The sequence below is a fragment of the Diadema setosum genome, chromosome 21, assembly GCF_964275005.1.
Source record: "Diadema setosum chromosome 21, eeDiaSeto1, whole genome shotgun sequence".
Classification (NCBI taxonomy): Eukaryota; Metazoa; Echinodermata; class Echinoidea; order Diadematoida; family Diadematidae; genus Diadema; species Diadema setosum.
Window position 1 is genome coordinate 23,912,673 of NC_092705.1, and position 13,388 is coordinate 23,926,060.

Here is a 13,388-nt window from a genome sequence, read left to right on the forward strand (position 1 = left end):
CCGAATAATACATAATGGTTTCTAAAGGCGTGTTATTCACTTTTCGTTTTCCCCAACTGACAATGACTTGTCATATCAAAAAAAAAAAAAAATGATCCTTTAACATCAAATCGTAAAATGCATTCAGTTCACAGCGACCTGTATAGCATGAAGTTATATTTTGGTCATTTTTATCATTTGGTAGGAAAAGAGGAAAAACTGAAGATTTTCAAAACAGAGCAATGCAGAAGTAAAACAGGTGAAAATCTAAAGTTAACGGTATGACGATAATGGACTTTGTCACGATTTACACGTCTACAGGCCTACTCCCATCGCGCCAACTAATCCACCTTCGCCGATTCGGTGGAAACAATACCAAGAGAATTTATATAATTATACAAGGCTCTAAATAGATAGATAGACAGATAGATAGATAGATAGATAGATAGATAGATAGATAGATAGATAGATTGATTGATTGATTGATTGATTGATTGATTGATTGATTTATTGATTGATTTATTGATTTATTGATTGATTGATTGATTGATTGATTGATTGATTGATTGAGATAGAAAGAAAGCACAGATAGATAGATAAATAAATAGATAAATAAATAAACAAATAAATGAATAAATAAATGAATATATAAATAAACAGAAAGAAAGATAGATATATAGATAGGTAGATAGATAGATAGATAGATAGATAGATAGATAGACATCCAATATACTCCTTCAGTTCCTGGAGGCAAACGCCAATCTCAAGAGACAAAGCGAAAATGAGATGATTTTTTTTTTTAACCAACAGGGGAAAAAAGGGGAATAACAAGAAAGAGGAGGGATATATTTATGAGGGATATATTTATGATCATAACACGATGTCATTAGTTTCCAATGAGTTGTAGTGCTCAGGACTCGATTTTTTTTTTTTTTTTTCAATGAAATACCATTAAAACGGTTGTTTGAGGCCTTATGATATGTTTTAAGTCACTGATAACATAATTATTTATATTCCTTTGTCGTTTGTACTTGTTTTGAAATGATCTCGATTTTGTCTTCATATTGATGACCCATGTCTCCATAATGATGACTCATGGTATCTTGAATCCTATTGACTCCATCCGTTTTTATGAAATCTGTATAGCATAGACCTCCAGCATCTGTGGCAAGTTAAACGTAGCTCAAAAAAAGAAAGAAAGAAAGAAATGTTCCCCAGTATTTTGATTAGATTTTACGGCATAAACGCCTATTGATACTGCAAGGTCTTTATACTAATTATTTGTATTATTATCTAACGGTGGGCATTCCGTTCCACATTCTAGCTTGCGTGATGTGCACTTTCAATTTTGTAATTGCCAGTCCGTAGACATTTTGTGATAAGCATGTAAGTATGCAACCAATTCGAAAACCTATGCGACATGCACATGTGTTGCCACCTTGCAGCTATCTCGGTACCTAAGCCCCTTTACTATTTCATTATCTAATTTGATTCGGATGTGATTTTGTAACCTTCAGTACTACATTGGCCACATTGGGGCCACAACCGACAACAATTTAAAATTCCTAGTATTTTAATTTATACGGATTACCTTAGGTTTTTTCTACTGTTGTAACCCTTGTCGCCGTCCTACATCCATCTTATCAACCAATAATGACTAAAATCAGATATTGTTTATGTACGTCCTTGATTAAAACATGTTTTTTGCTCCATACAATTGTTATGTGCAATTTAGTAACAGCAGTGCAACTGCAAATTAATGCTACTGCATACTACAATAACAATAATCACCAAAAGTTTGTAGTATACATTTTTCAGAAGATAGACTTCTGTGAGGATGAGGATGGCGAAGTAGTTCTGGCATATTAAACTTTAAAGGTTCAACTCTGTTGGAATGATGAAATAAGCTTTGAATACAGGTGTAGGTATCAAAGGGAGAGTTCAGCTAGCTTAGACAGAGTTTGGAATAACCCCTTCGAGGTTGTATACGAAATCGCTTGGATTACGAAAACCTGTTCTTACGAAATATATTAACTTCATTTATATACTGTGAAATTAACAGAGAAAAAGAAATAAAATCTCACTAATTTGATATGTAAAAGTAATACATTTTGGTGTGTTATACAGTATATTCTAATCTATCAAAATTAATTGTAATTAATTTATAAGTAATCGTTATCTTTCAAATTTAATGCGTTTGGGAATGAAATTCGAGTGTCAATTTGATATTGTTTTCAGCCAGAACACCCTTCTACCAAAAATACTGAACTCCCCCTTTACACCAAGTATGTGGTTATATTGCATACCTTGCCCAGGTAAAGGGGCCTTAACAAATTATTCACGGGGCTGGTACGGCACCCGTACAGAGAGTGTTTTGATAGTAGCCAACCAATATCTTATTCGAAAACGTTATTAGCATGAAGGTTGGCCGATTATCACAATATGCCGACTCCAAGGCGATCCACAAATTCGTATTGGGCCAGGTGGATATCTGACCTAGGCTTTACTAACTTAATTCATTCACTCACCCCTATTCAATAGCAATATAATAGGGACGCCATCTCCCCTGTTTTGTTGTATACTTATCCGGAATCATGTCTTTCACGCAACAGTATTTATGTAGTCCCCCAATGATGCACCTGCGTAAACTCTCACAAATTTTCTTCAGCCAGAATATCTCCTTAATCCAGGTGTTAATTGTAATTAAAATGATGTGAATTCATTGACTGCATTTCAAATGTCAGCCATTCTAAAAGTGTCACTGTAACGTGCATCATGATACAGAGTGCCGAAGTTTTGAAGCCACAATTTTATGCATGTGTATTGCAGTAGTTAAACGGTCTTAGTGGGGCCCTCGAGGATGATCTCGGGCTATGCATGTGAATCGCAAAAAAAAAAAAAAATCTTACCCTTTATTTTTAATTGTTCCACTCATCCTTGTATGCCTGGATTTGGCTTGTCTGTGGGAGCTACACTCGATAGGTTCCCAATGGTTATCAAACGAGCCTAAGTGGCACTACTGTGTTCTGTGGCCCCACTGTTAGGCACTCTGCATAGTTACACCTGACTCTACATTTTACTCTAAGGCATAACTTGTCATTATTTCCTATATCACATCCACTGTAAAGCTCCATTTCAGACAACGTTTGATTTTATATAATGTAGGTCCGTCTTTTTGATATCAACTGGTATACAATTGTAAATGTCATCTGTTTCTGAGTCCTTCATGGTTGTCCGCAATTTCTCTATAAATAAGATTTATATAGATTTAGTTCTACTCACTTTACGGGAAAAAAAAAGACCCAACAAACTAACATTTGTATAATATACGGTTGATAATACCTCGCATACAGTATACTGTTTATCAATAATTCATAGGTAATATAACATTTATACTTGTCTCTTAGTTTGCATTCTAATTTCTGCAATTACTGTCTCATTTTGTAAATCAAATTTATAATTGCATTTCCTTAATTACACCCATAGTGTAGCAGGGAGCTTCCTCTGGTATCATGCTAATGTTTTGCATTGGTTTTTTTTTCAGCTCATGTACATACCCAGACGCTGACCATGGCCTTGAGTACCATCCGTAACGATGTTGATTTTGTTTCATGTGTGTTCATGTTCGTTTCCTTGTTCTGTGTGTGTTTCATGTTTCTCTGTACACATTCCGTTTTCCTTTCTTCTTCTAGGTCTGCATACCCCCACGTAGCTGCTGAGTCAGGTCCAGGCGAGAAGCCAGTTATTAACTCCCGAATGTTTTATTATAACCATGGCTAACATAACAAATTTTGTTTTCAATTCCTTGAATAGTGATGAATTTTATGACACAGTAAGGCATTCTGAATCTGACCATGCAAATATTACTTCCAGTTTGTATGAAGATTATATATCCAATAAATACAATACCTCAGCACAAGAATTTGAATATAATTTCGACTCAAATGATCCAGTTCAGAGTCCATCATGTGTTTATTTGACTGAAAATCAATATAAGAATCGTATTATGAATACAGTCAATGAAACATTGTTGTTAACTCACTTTAACATACGCAGTATCAACAGAAACTTTGACAAGTTGCGTTTACTCCTAGAAAACCCAGATCAAAAATCTTGCTCCATCATAGGGCTAACAGAAACATGGTTGAACTCTAATATAAGTCATTTGTTTTCTTTACCCGGATTCGAATTTGTATTTAGAAATAGAAACAACAAAGTCGGTGGTGGAGTTGGTTTGTACATCTCGAAAAAAATTAAATATATTATACATGAGGAGATCAGTGTTATGAACGATAAACTCGAATCCCTTTTTATTGAATTGATAAATCCACATGGAAAAAACATTGTGATTGGCGTAATTTACAGACCCCCTCGGTCGAATTTGAATGATTTTCTGACATATATGCAGGATTTAGTACAAAATCCCATTATACTTAACAAAGATACATTCTTAATGGGCGATTTTAATATTGATCTCATGAAATGTAATTCCCAAAACAACCCACAAGAATTTATAGAAACATTAATGTCTGCTTCGTTTTTACCATTAATTTCCAAGCCTACCCGAGTCGCCAGTCAATCGGCTACCCTCATAGACAACATTTTTTCTAACGTTCTTCCACTTCCTGAGTCTGGTATCGTCCTCTCAGACACCACTGACCATTATCCTATATTTGCCCAGGTTCCAATTAAACTGACTAAACAAAATAACTATCACAAACGACGTAAGATTACTGCAGATAAGCTTACAAGTCTCCAAAACAGCCTCAAAGAAATCGACTGGTCCTTTGTATACAACACCACCGATGTCAATTTGTCTTATGACTACTTCATATCTACTATTACCTCTGAAATCGATAACCATATTCCGCAGCGTAACATAAAAGATAGATATAAGCAAATTCCAAAACTCCCGTGGATAACCCAGTCCATATTAAGATCTATAAATAGAAAAAATAATTTATTTTATAAATACAGATGCAATCCTACTGAAAAAAATAAGAAAAAATATGTTTCATATAAAAACACACTCACCACATTATTACGTACGCGGAAGAAAAACTTTTATGTAAATCAGATAAATAAATATAAAAATGATATTAAAAACACATGGAAAATATTAAAAGATGCTATGAATACACCTAACAATTCATCCAATATTACTGAAGTTCGATGGGGCGATGCCTCCAGCAACACTCCCGCTGGCATGGCTGAAATTTTTAATGACTTCTTCTCTTCAATTGGACAAAATCTTTCTCAAAATATTCCTCTTTCTAGTAAAACTTTTACTGATTTTTTAGATACACCTAACTCCAAAACTATATTTTTTGACCCTACATATAAAGAAGAAATAGTAAGGATTGTTGCCAATTTGAAAGAAGGAAAAAGTCCTGGCCACGACGGAATTGATAACCACCTGATAAAAAACATAATTTCTCAAATAGTGGATCCCTTAGTACATATTATCAATTCATCGCTTACAACTGGCCATGTGCCAAATAGCATGAAAATTGCGAAAGTAATTCCTATTTTCAAGAAAGGGGAGAAGGATGATGTCAACAATTATAGACCTATATCTTTATTATCTTCTATCTCCAAGATTCTTGAAAAAATAGTTTACATCCGGACAGTACGTTTTCTTAAAACCTGTGACATATTTTCAAATGTTCAATTTGGATTCAGGGAAAACCACAGCACAACACACGCATTACTCGCCCTCATCGACAAAGTCACACACGCACTTGACACATTTTCACACACGATAGGTATCTTCTTGGACTTCTCCAAGGCCTTTGACACGATTAACCATGGAATACTTCTCGCAAAATTATCCCATTATGGCATACGTGGAAAGGCCTTGGAGTGGTTCACGAGTTACCTATCAAATAGATCCCAATTTGTACATGTCAATGGTTTTGATTCTCAAAATAAAACGATAACATGTGGTGTCCCACAAGGGAGCTTACTAGGCCCGTTGTTATTCATTATTTATATCAATGATTTTCATAGATCCTCGGAGAAACTATCATTCATATTATTCGCGGATGACTCTAACCTTTTCTTTTCCCATCCCGACCCAAATATCTTAGCAAGAACAGTAAACGAAGAACTGAAAAAGGTTATACAATGGATATACGCAAATAAATTGTCACTTAATATTCAAAAAACAAAATTTATGCTTTTTAGTAACTCTTTAGATAGCCTCCCGGGCAATATATCATTTGATACTACTCCCCTAGAAGAAGTTTCTACTTTTAAATTTCTGGGTGTTTGCGTTGATAACAAGCTTTCATGGAGGAATCATATTGATAGCATATGTAAAACTATTTCACGAAACATTGGCGTAATGAACAGATTAAAATATTATCTTCCTTCATGTGCATTATTAACTCTTTACTCTAGTTTGATACTACCGTATCTAAACTACGGGATTCTTGCTTGGGGTAATACATATCAGATATTACTTGATAAACTTTTTTTATTGCAAAAGAAAGCACTCAGAACTGTTTTTAACCTAACTACACGAGAACATACAGATCCTTTGTTTTTTTACCATAAAATACTAAAAATAAAAGATTTGTATGTGTTTCAACTTGGTCAGTTCATGTTTAATTATAACAGCAACTTTTTACCCAAAATATTTCACGACTCTTTTCATCGAAACAGTCATGTACATAACTATCCTACGCGACGATCCAACGAATTCCATCTTCCATTCATGAGAACCGTACATGCCCAAAATACATTTCTGTATACCGGACCCAGACTTTGGAATAATCTAGATAATAGCTTAAAAGACTCACCCTCATTCCTCACATTTAAATACAAATTCAGAAAACATTTGTTATCTACTTATAATTCTAGATAATCTGAATTAATTGTTTTAATTTATGCTTGAGGTTTCACCTGTCCTGATGTCGCAGCACTTGGCGTGTTCTGTATGCAGACCTCTCTTCTCTCTTTATTCTTCTTTCCTCTTCCTTCCTGTCTTTGTTCCTCGTAGACTTGTATTGTCACCGTCTTCTCTCTTCTCGGTACTGTCTCGCGTCGTATATGTGTGTGGGTAACTGAATGTCTGTACGAGTGTGTCGTCCTTCTTATATTTTCCCGGTACACCAGTTCAATGAACACCGTCTGGGCATTAGCATTGATACTTATTTCCTATTATTGTCGAAGCCAGCGTATAGTTATATTTTTACAAACGACTTAAGTAATCTATATTTAACATAAATGCTGTAAGAAAATAATAAAACAAACTTGAACAATATATTGCTTACTCATCAATTATCTAGGGATCCACGTCCTACAAGCTTTGCTTTTTTGTGGATCGCTATTTTCCAAAATTGAAGTTATTTTCTGAAAGCTCGCGAAGTATACATGTATACGCATCGTTCCTTCTGATTATTGTACATATGTTGATGTATATAATTTATTTCGTATATTACATGAACCTTTTGTAAAAGTGTAGACAATATCATTTTATGATATGTATACTTTGCATTACGTTTTGATTTTCTTTGATTGGAAATAAACTATGATTGAACTTGAACTTGAACTTGAACTTGAACTTGAGGGAGAAAAGGAAACTGAAAGAGGAAATAATTTATGATAACCATACGGAAGAGAGAAACAGCCGCAGCTAAAGCAGAGGAGGAGGTTGATGACGACAAAGAAGAAAAGAAGAAGGAAGTGGAAGAGATGGGGAAAGAAATATCATAAAACAATCAAAGCGTTTATTTACGGCTGCACGTCACGAGTTCGACACCCACCAACCATACAGCCCAAGAGTCATACAGTCCATGAGTCATACAGTCCAATAGTTATACAGCCCACGAGTCGTGCAGCTCAAGAGTCATACAGGCCACGAGTCATACAGCCCATGAGTTTGACACTAAGCAAACAAGGCCTACAAGACCGACACATTAAGCCCCGTGTTAAAATGTCGAACTCGTGGACTGTAGGGCCCGAATTCACGAAGGTGGTACAAACAAAACCATGGTCTAAACCATGGACAAAAACCATGGAGCGCCAAGTGTCAAACAGAATATTTCGTTACGAAATTGGTCATTTCGTCGACAAAATGACTGTTTCGTCAACGAAATTATCATTTCGTGGACGAAATGTTCATTTAGTTACAAAATGTTGTCATTTCTTTACAAAATAATCATTTCATCGACGAAGAATGACTGATTTCGTAGCGAAATATCGCATGCGACACTTGGCATTCCATGGTTTTTGTCCATGGTTTAAACCATGGTTTCATTTGTACCACCTTCGTGAATTCGGGCCTAGGAGTGTAGAACTCATTGAGCCTTTATTTACCTATCAGTGTCTAACTCATGGGCTGTTGTTTGTTTGTTTGTTTGTTTGTTTGTTTGTTTGTTTGTTTGTTTGTTTGTTTGTTTATTTCCATCTGCGAAGATGGCTGGGTAGCCCATATACTGTATGACTCATGGACCTTTTTCTCAATGTCGAATTCGTGGGCTGTATGACTATAGCTTTTGGATGTTTCTTTAACGATGAAAATGTGACGATTTTAGACCTTATAGTAGGATGTGATTACAATGACAGTAGGACTAAAAAGGGAAAGATGAAAAGAAATAGAAGTACAAGTGTAAGGTAGTAGTCACACAAGCAAAATCCTGTATAATGATATTGAACAGATTATACCCCCTGTGAATAATGTTTTTCCATTTTTAACTTATCGACGTTATTTTCATCACAGCCTTTTTATAGGGTGGTGAAACTTTCATTAAATTCTCGAGATCCCTCACAACACCGTCTGCTTTAGTGTTCACACGGTAAAGTCACCATGCGTATAGGAATAACTTGCAGCGTTCTGCATCAAAGTTACTCAATTATGTCATTTCAATTAACCTACATGCATTCCCTCAATCTGAAGAGCGGCATAAGTGAAGCGAGACCCCCCACCTCCTTAATGTTGTTACCAGGATGGCAGAAATGTATGGATTCTTTTGCAGGAACATTTGCAAAATACAGAACGCAACAAGGTATTATTCCGCCATGTACATAAGGGGAGTTTTTATCTGTTTTGAGGTGAACATCGTAAGAGCTATGTCAGAACCAGGGAGGCTCTCTTCCACCTCCCTGGTCAGAACAGTTACCAATACCAATCAATCAATACAAGAAAGTTGCCAATACCAATTAGTGATTCACAATATGACAAGCATGCTTTTAGCGGACTTCTCAGTTCTCATTTCTCTAAACAAAACTTTGTACTTTGCCGGTATACATGTATTATCTTTACTTTTGTTTATTAAATATCATTTATTTTTCACACGGTCGAATGTATGCCTATGATATAGTTCCTGATTTATTCTATGTTATGTTTTGTTGGGGAAAAATAGAATGAAAACAAAATGAATTGAATTAAAGAAACAATAAAAAAAGAAAGACTGTCTACTGAAGACTAGTCTTCACAGTTTTGCTAGGCTTGGCGCATGGCATGCGTAGTTTGATGGAAGGGACTTAATCGTTCAAATTCATTGACTTCTTGCGATTGCGAAAAGACAGCGAGCTATAGAGTTACGCGTATTTTGGGAAAACAGAGGAAGGAAATATGTTCCTTCTGTCAATTTGAAACAGATTGATTAAAAACGAAATGGACAAATATAAGACCCTGTGGCCAGCGCTAAAAATGCAGAGGATCGAATAGGAGCGCGTGTGTCTGGACCGAGTAACCGGTTTGGTTCTGACCTTAACCGTTTTTGGCGTGCAGAGCAATCTTTTATTTGGGCTTTCAATTACAAAATAAAGAAAAAGAAGAAACGTTTCTGATTTCTCCAAGGTGGACGCTGACGAGTCCCTGTTTGTGAATTGTTAGGATGATTTTTTTTTCTCCGTAAAGGAAGGAGAATGTTTTCTTTGTATGATTAGAATGATCGTCACGCAATGCATGGGGAGTCTTTAGGCAGAAAGTATTAATCGTCTCTTCCTATATCCGCTGTCAATTGTCAATCCGGCACTAAAATAAAACCCATGTGATGACGGGAAATGAATTTTTGGAATTCAAGCTCACACGTTGCTTTGTGCGTGTATATGAGTGTTGTAGGTACGGACATTGCCAGAACATTTTCTTTTTTTGTCCTTCATTTTTACTTGGCTGAAACGATGTTGAATTCTAGATTTAAAAAAAAAATGAATTTACATTCACAGTGATGTGAGTTATCAAGTCTTTGTCTGCGAAGCTGTTATGACGTGTAAGGCATGCCCTATCTAGATAATGTCATTCCTTGTCACTTGGTACTAAAATACATTTACACTGCCACTTTCATTAGCAGCAGCACTTTGTTTCTTCCCATGAACATGACTCTTCATTTTGTGTAAGTAACCTTTATCAAGAAAATAATCAAATCGAAGATTCTGAAAAAAAAAAGTCATAGATGAAAACGTCAGATGGTGAAGGTGTAAGGGGTAAAATTGTCAGGTATATATAAGTCCATTTTCTATGACTATTTACCCGAACCGTGTCAACGTCTGGTACGTTTATCCCTGGCGTTTCTACCTCCGTCATTTTGACCTTTGACATTTTTTCTTCTAATATTCTGGACTTTGAGGTGTTTGACACTGGCAGGTATGCCTGAGAACTTTTTAGAAAATGATCTGTATTGTACAGACTTAAAGAAGATTGAAATTTTCACTGTATATTTATTGCAAACCAAAACAAATGTTTGTAATGATTAGAATTTGGTTTAAAGCAAAGTGTACTCAACTATCAGATACGTTAATTGTTATTAGAGAACATCGATTAACATCATTAAGTGTGATTTTGTCCGTAAAAGTAATGAACTTACTGTCTTAAAAGTTTAAAGTATCACAACTCATTTTGCCGTGTAAAACACAACGGCTACCATTCAAATGTTTTAAGGTCTACCGGAATAGCCTCTTCTTCTTTGCTGGCTTATCCTATTAAAAAGTATGCGATTTTTTAAAACATCTATACTGGCGGATGGGTAATTTAAAGAGGTTTGACTTCAAATGTAACATTACGTCACTGCGCACGTCTGGAGTTGATCTTCGGGCTTAAATCGAGGTACAGTACAAGATTACCGTGGAAGAGAACATTTTGATATGCAACTTTTTTATGTCAAACCTGAGATTTTCCAATGCATTTTTTCTGTGAACAGTCGGAGCATGTCTTTCACGGAGGATGTGGCCAGAATCTGTGCGTATCTGATAATATAACCAGGATTAATTGTACAACAATTGGGTGAAGGATACACGCTCCCATGGATTGACCGTGTTTCTATTTATATCATACTAAAGGGGAAAGTCGCGACATTATACGCGTTGTGAATATCTGCCATTGACAGTGATTGATGTGATACGTTTTCTATTTTGCATGCATCTCAGTTTGATACCCTTAACCTCAAACACTCTCAAAATTATATAATATGCCTGAAATATATGAAAGCATAGTTTTATGTAATATATACATATGTGATAAATAAATATATATAAATATTCATTAAGATAATTGGGATACATACAAAGAATACAAAGCGGTACATATTGCGTGCTGGATTTGTAACTGAATTGTTCTTGGAAGAAAAATGCCATTGAAGTCATGTTTGATTGTGGGATTTTCAGTACTGTGATCAATGCATATATGTTTGATAAACAATACATAAACAATACTTCCGTTTGCATGCAAAGAAAGAGAGAGAAAGAGAGAGGGGGTGGAGAGACAAAGAAACAAGTAGAGGACGATAGATTGATAGTTGTATCAGTAGGTTGCATTCATACCAATGCTTTAGGACTGCTCTACATGTAATTTATGTACGTGAACATTGGCGACTCGAGAATGACTCATCCAGACAAAAACAAGCAAAGAAAAAAAATGAAGACATTTATGAACTAGACAAAACAAATGCGGGAGCCGTCTTGCAAGAGTAGACTGGCGATCAGATGTACCGAGTAATCAAGAAAATATTCTTCCGTATATACTGTCCAAGGTCTGGTCTACGATGAACATCACGCACGTGTCGGGCGTATCGGATGTAAATCGCTGGGTGCAGACAAGCCGACGTACACTCCAAACCTTATCGTTGCTATACAGAGAAACCAAATCGGAGACATGGAATAGAAAAAAAAAATATGGGAATAAGTCATTGAGAAGGAACGGACAGACAAAGAGAAATAAGGCTCGTGATGATTATGAAACACACGCACACACACATACACGCACACACATACACACACACACACACACACATGTGCAGTTACATAATCTTATGTCGACATGATACAACGACATGAAGACTGGTGAAGGACCACTGTAACCTTGTGAAAAAGAGCATAATGCTTTACCGCCAAATATTGTAATTACACATAAGTATATCATATATTTACGTATATGTATATGCGTATATTTTGTATTAATTTTTTTTTCAAATTGCTCAACAATATGAGTTTTCAAATCCATACTTTGAATGCGTATTACTTTTTGCTTTTTTGATGGAAAACGAGTATAATCGAACTTGAATTGAAAAAAAAAAAAATCCTTTCCTTAGTATCGCAAGAGGTTTGCTGTACGATTGTTTGATGTATGACATATATTATAATAAGGTTACTATCTGCGTGTTGGTATCGACTGGGGAGAAGAAAAGAGTAAGGGAAAATGTATATTGTGTGGATTATTCCTGAGTTATGTCATGATGTATATAACCTATCTTCTTTTCTTTTTCCCTTTCTTCATCATAATTCAGAATGACTCTTCGACAATGGAAATCCTAGACAACATCATCGAGGCCCCGCCCCCTAGGCCTAGCAACGACCAAGGGGTAAGTGCACTTCGTACTGGTCATGTCAATTTCACTTATTATGAACGTATGTTTTCACAGACAGTGGGATGGAAGGTGGAATGAAAATGAATAAAAAGAGATAGACCAATCTAAATGGGAAAAGAGAAACACTAGTGAAAAAGGAGAGATAGATAGAAAGAGAGTGAAGAGAAAGAGAGATAGAGAGGCAAACAAAGGGAGAAAGGCTGAAAGGAGGGAGAGATAGAACGTTGAGCGGATTATCTAAAGAAAGAGAAAGAAAAAAGAAAGAGCTGAAAAAAAGCGACTGAGATGTCACGGAACTGAGAAGAGAAAAAGAGAGTATAAGTTGCTTACATCTGTATAGAGAAAGAGATAAATAGAATGAGAGAGAGAGAGAGAGAGAGAGAGAGAGAGATATGATGGAGAAAGAGATACATAGAAAGAGAAAGAGAAGATATGAAGACTTAAAGGGATTGGAGGAGGAACAAATAGAGATAAAATAAGGAATAGACTAATGTAGAATTAGAGTAAATGGAGAGGAAAGATCGGTTGTTATCTTCTTTATCCATTCTTTCCAACAGAGGAGTGACTATGAATGAATAATTTTGTAATACGAGAGGGACG

General features: G+C 35.7%; 1 protein-coding gene across 1 annotated transcript in view; it reads left to right on the plus strand.

The window, feature by feature from the left end:
* The window catches only part of LOC140244419 (uncharacterized), a 147,360-nt gene that overhangs the window by 111,501 nt on the left and 22,471 nt on the right, over positions 1 to 13,388 (plus strand). Inside the window, exon 8 of the mRNA XM_072324057.1 lies at positions 12,708 to 12,782. Within this exon, the coding sequence (XP_072180158.1) occupies positions 12,708 to 12,782 (75 nt within the window). The remainder of the gene's footprint in view (positions 1 to 12,707; positions 12,783 to 13,388) is intronic.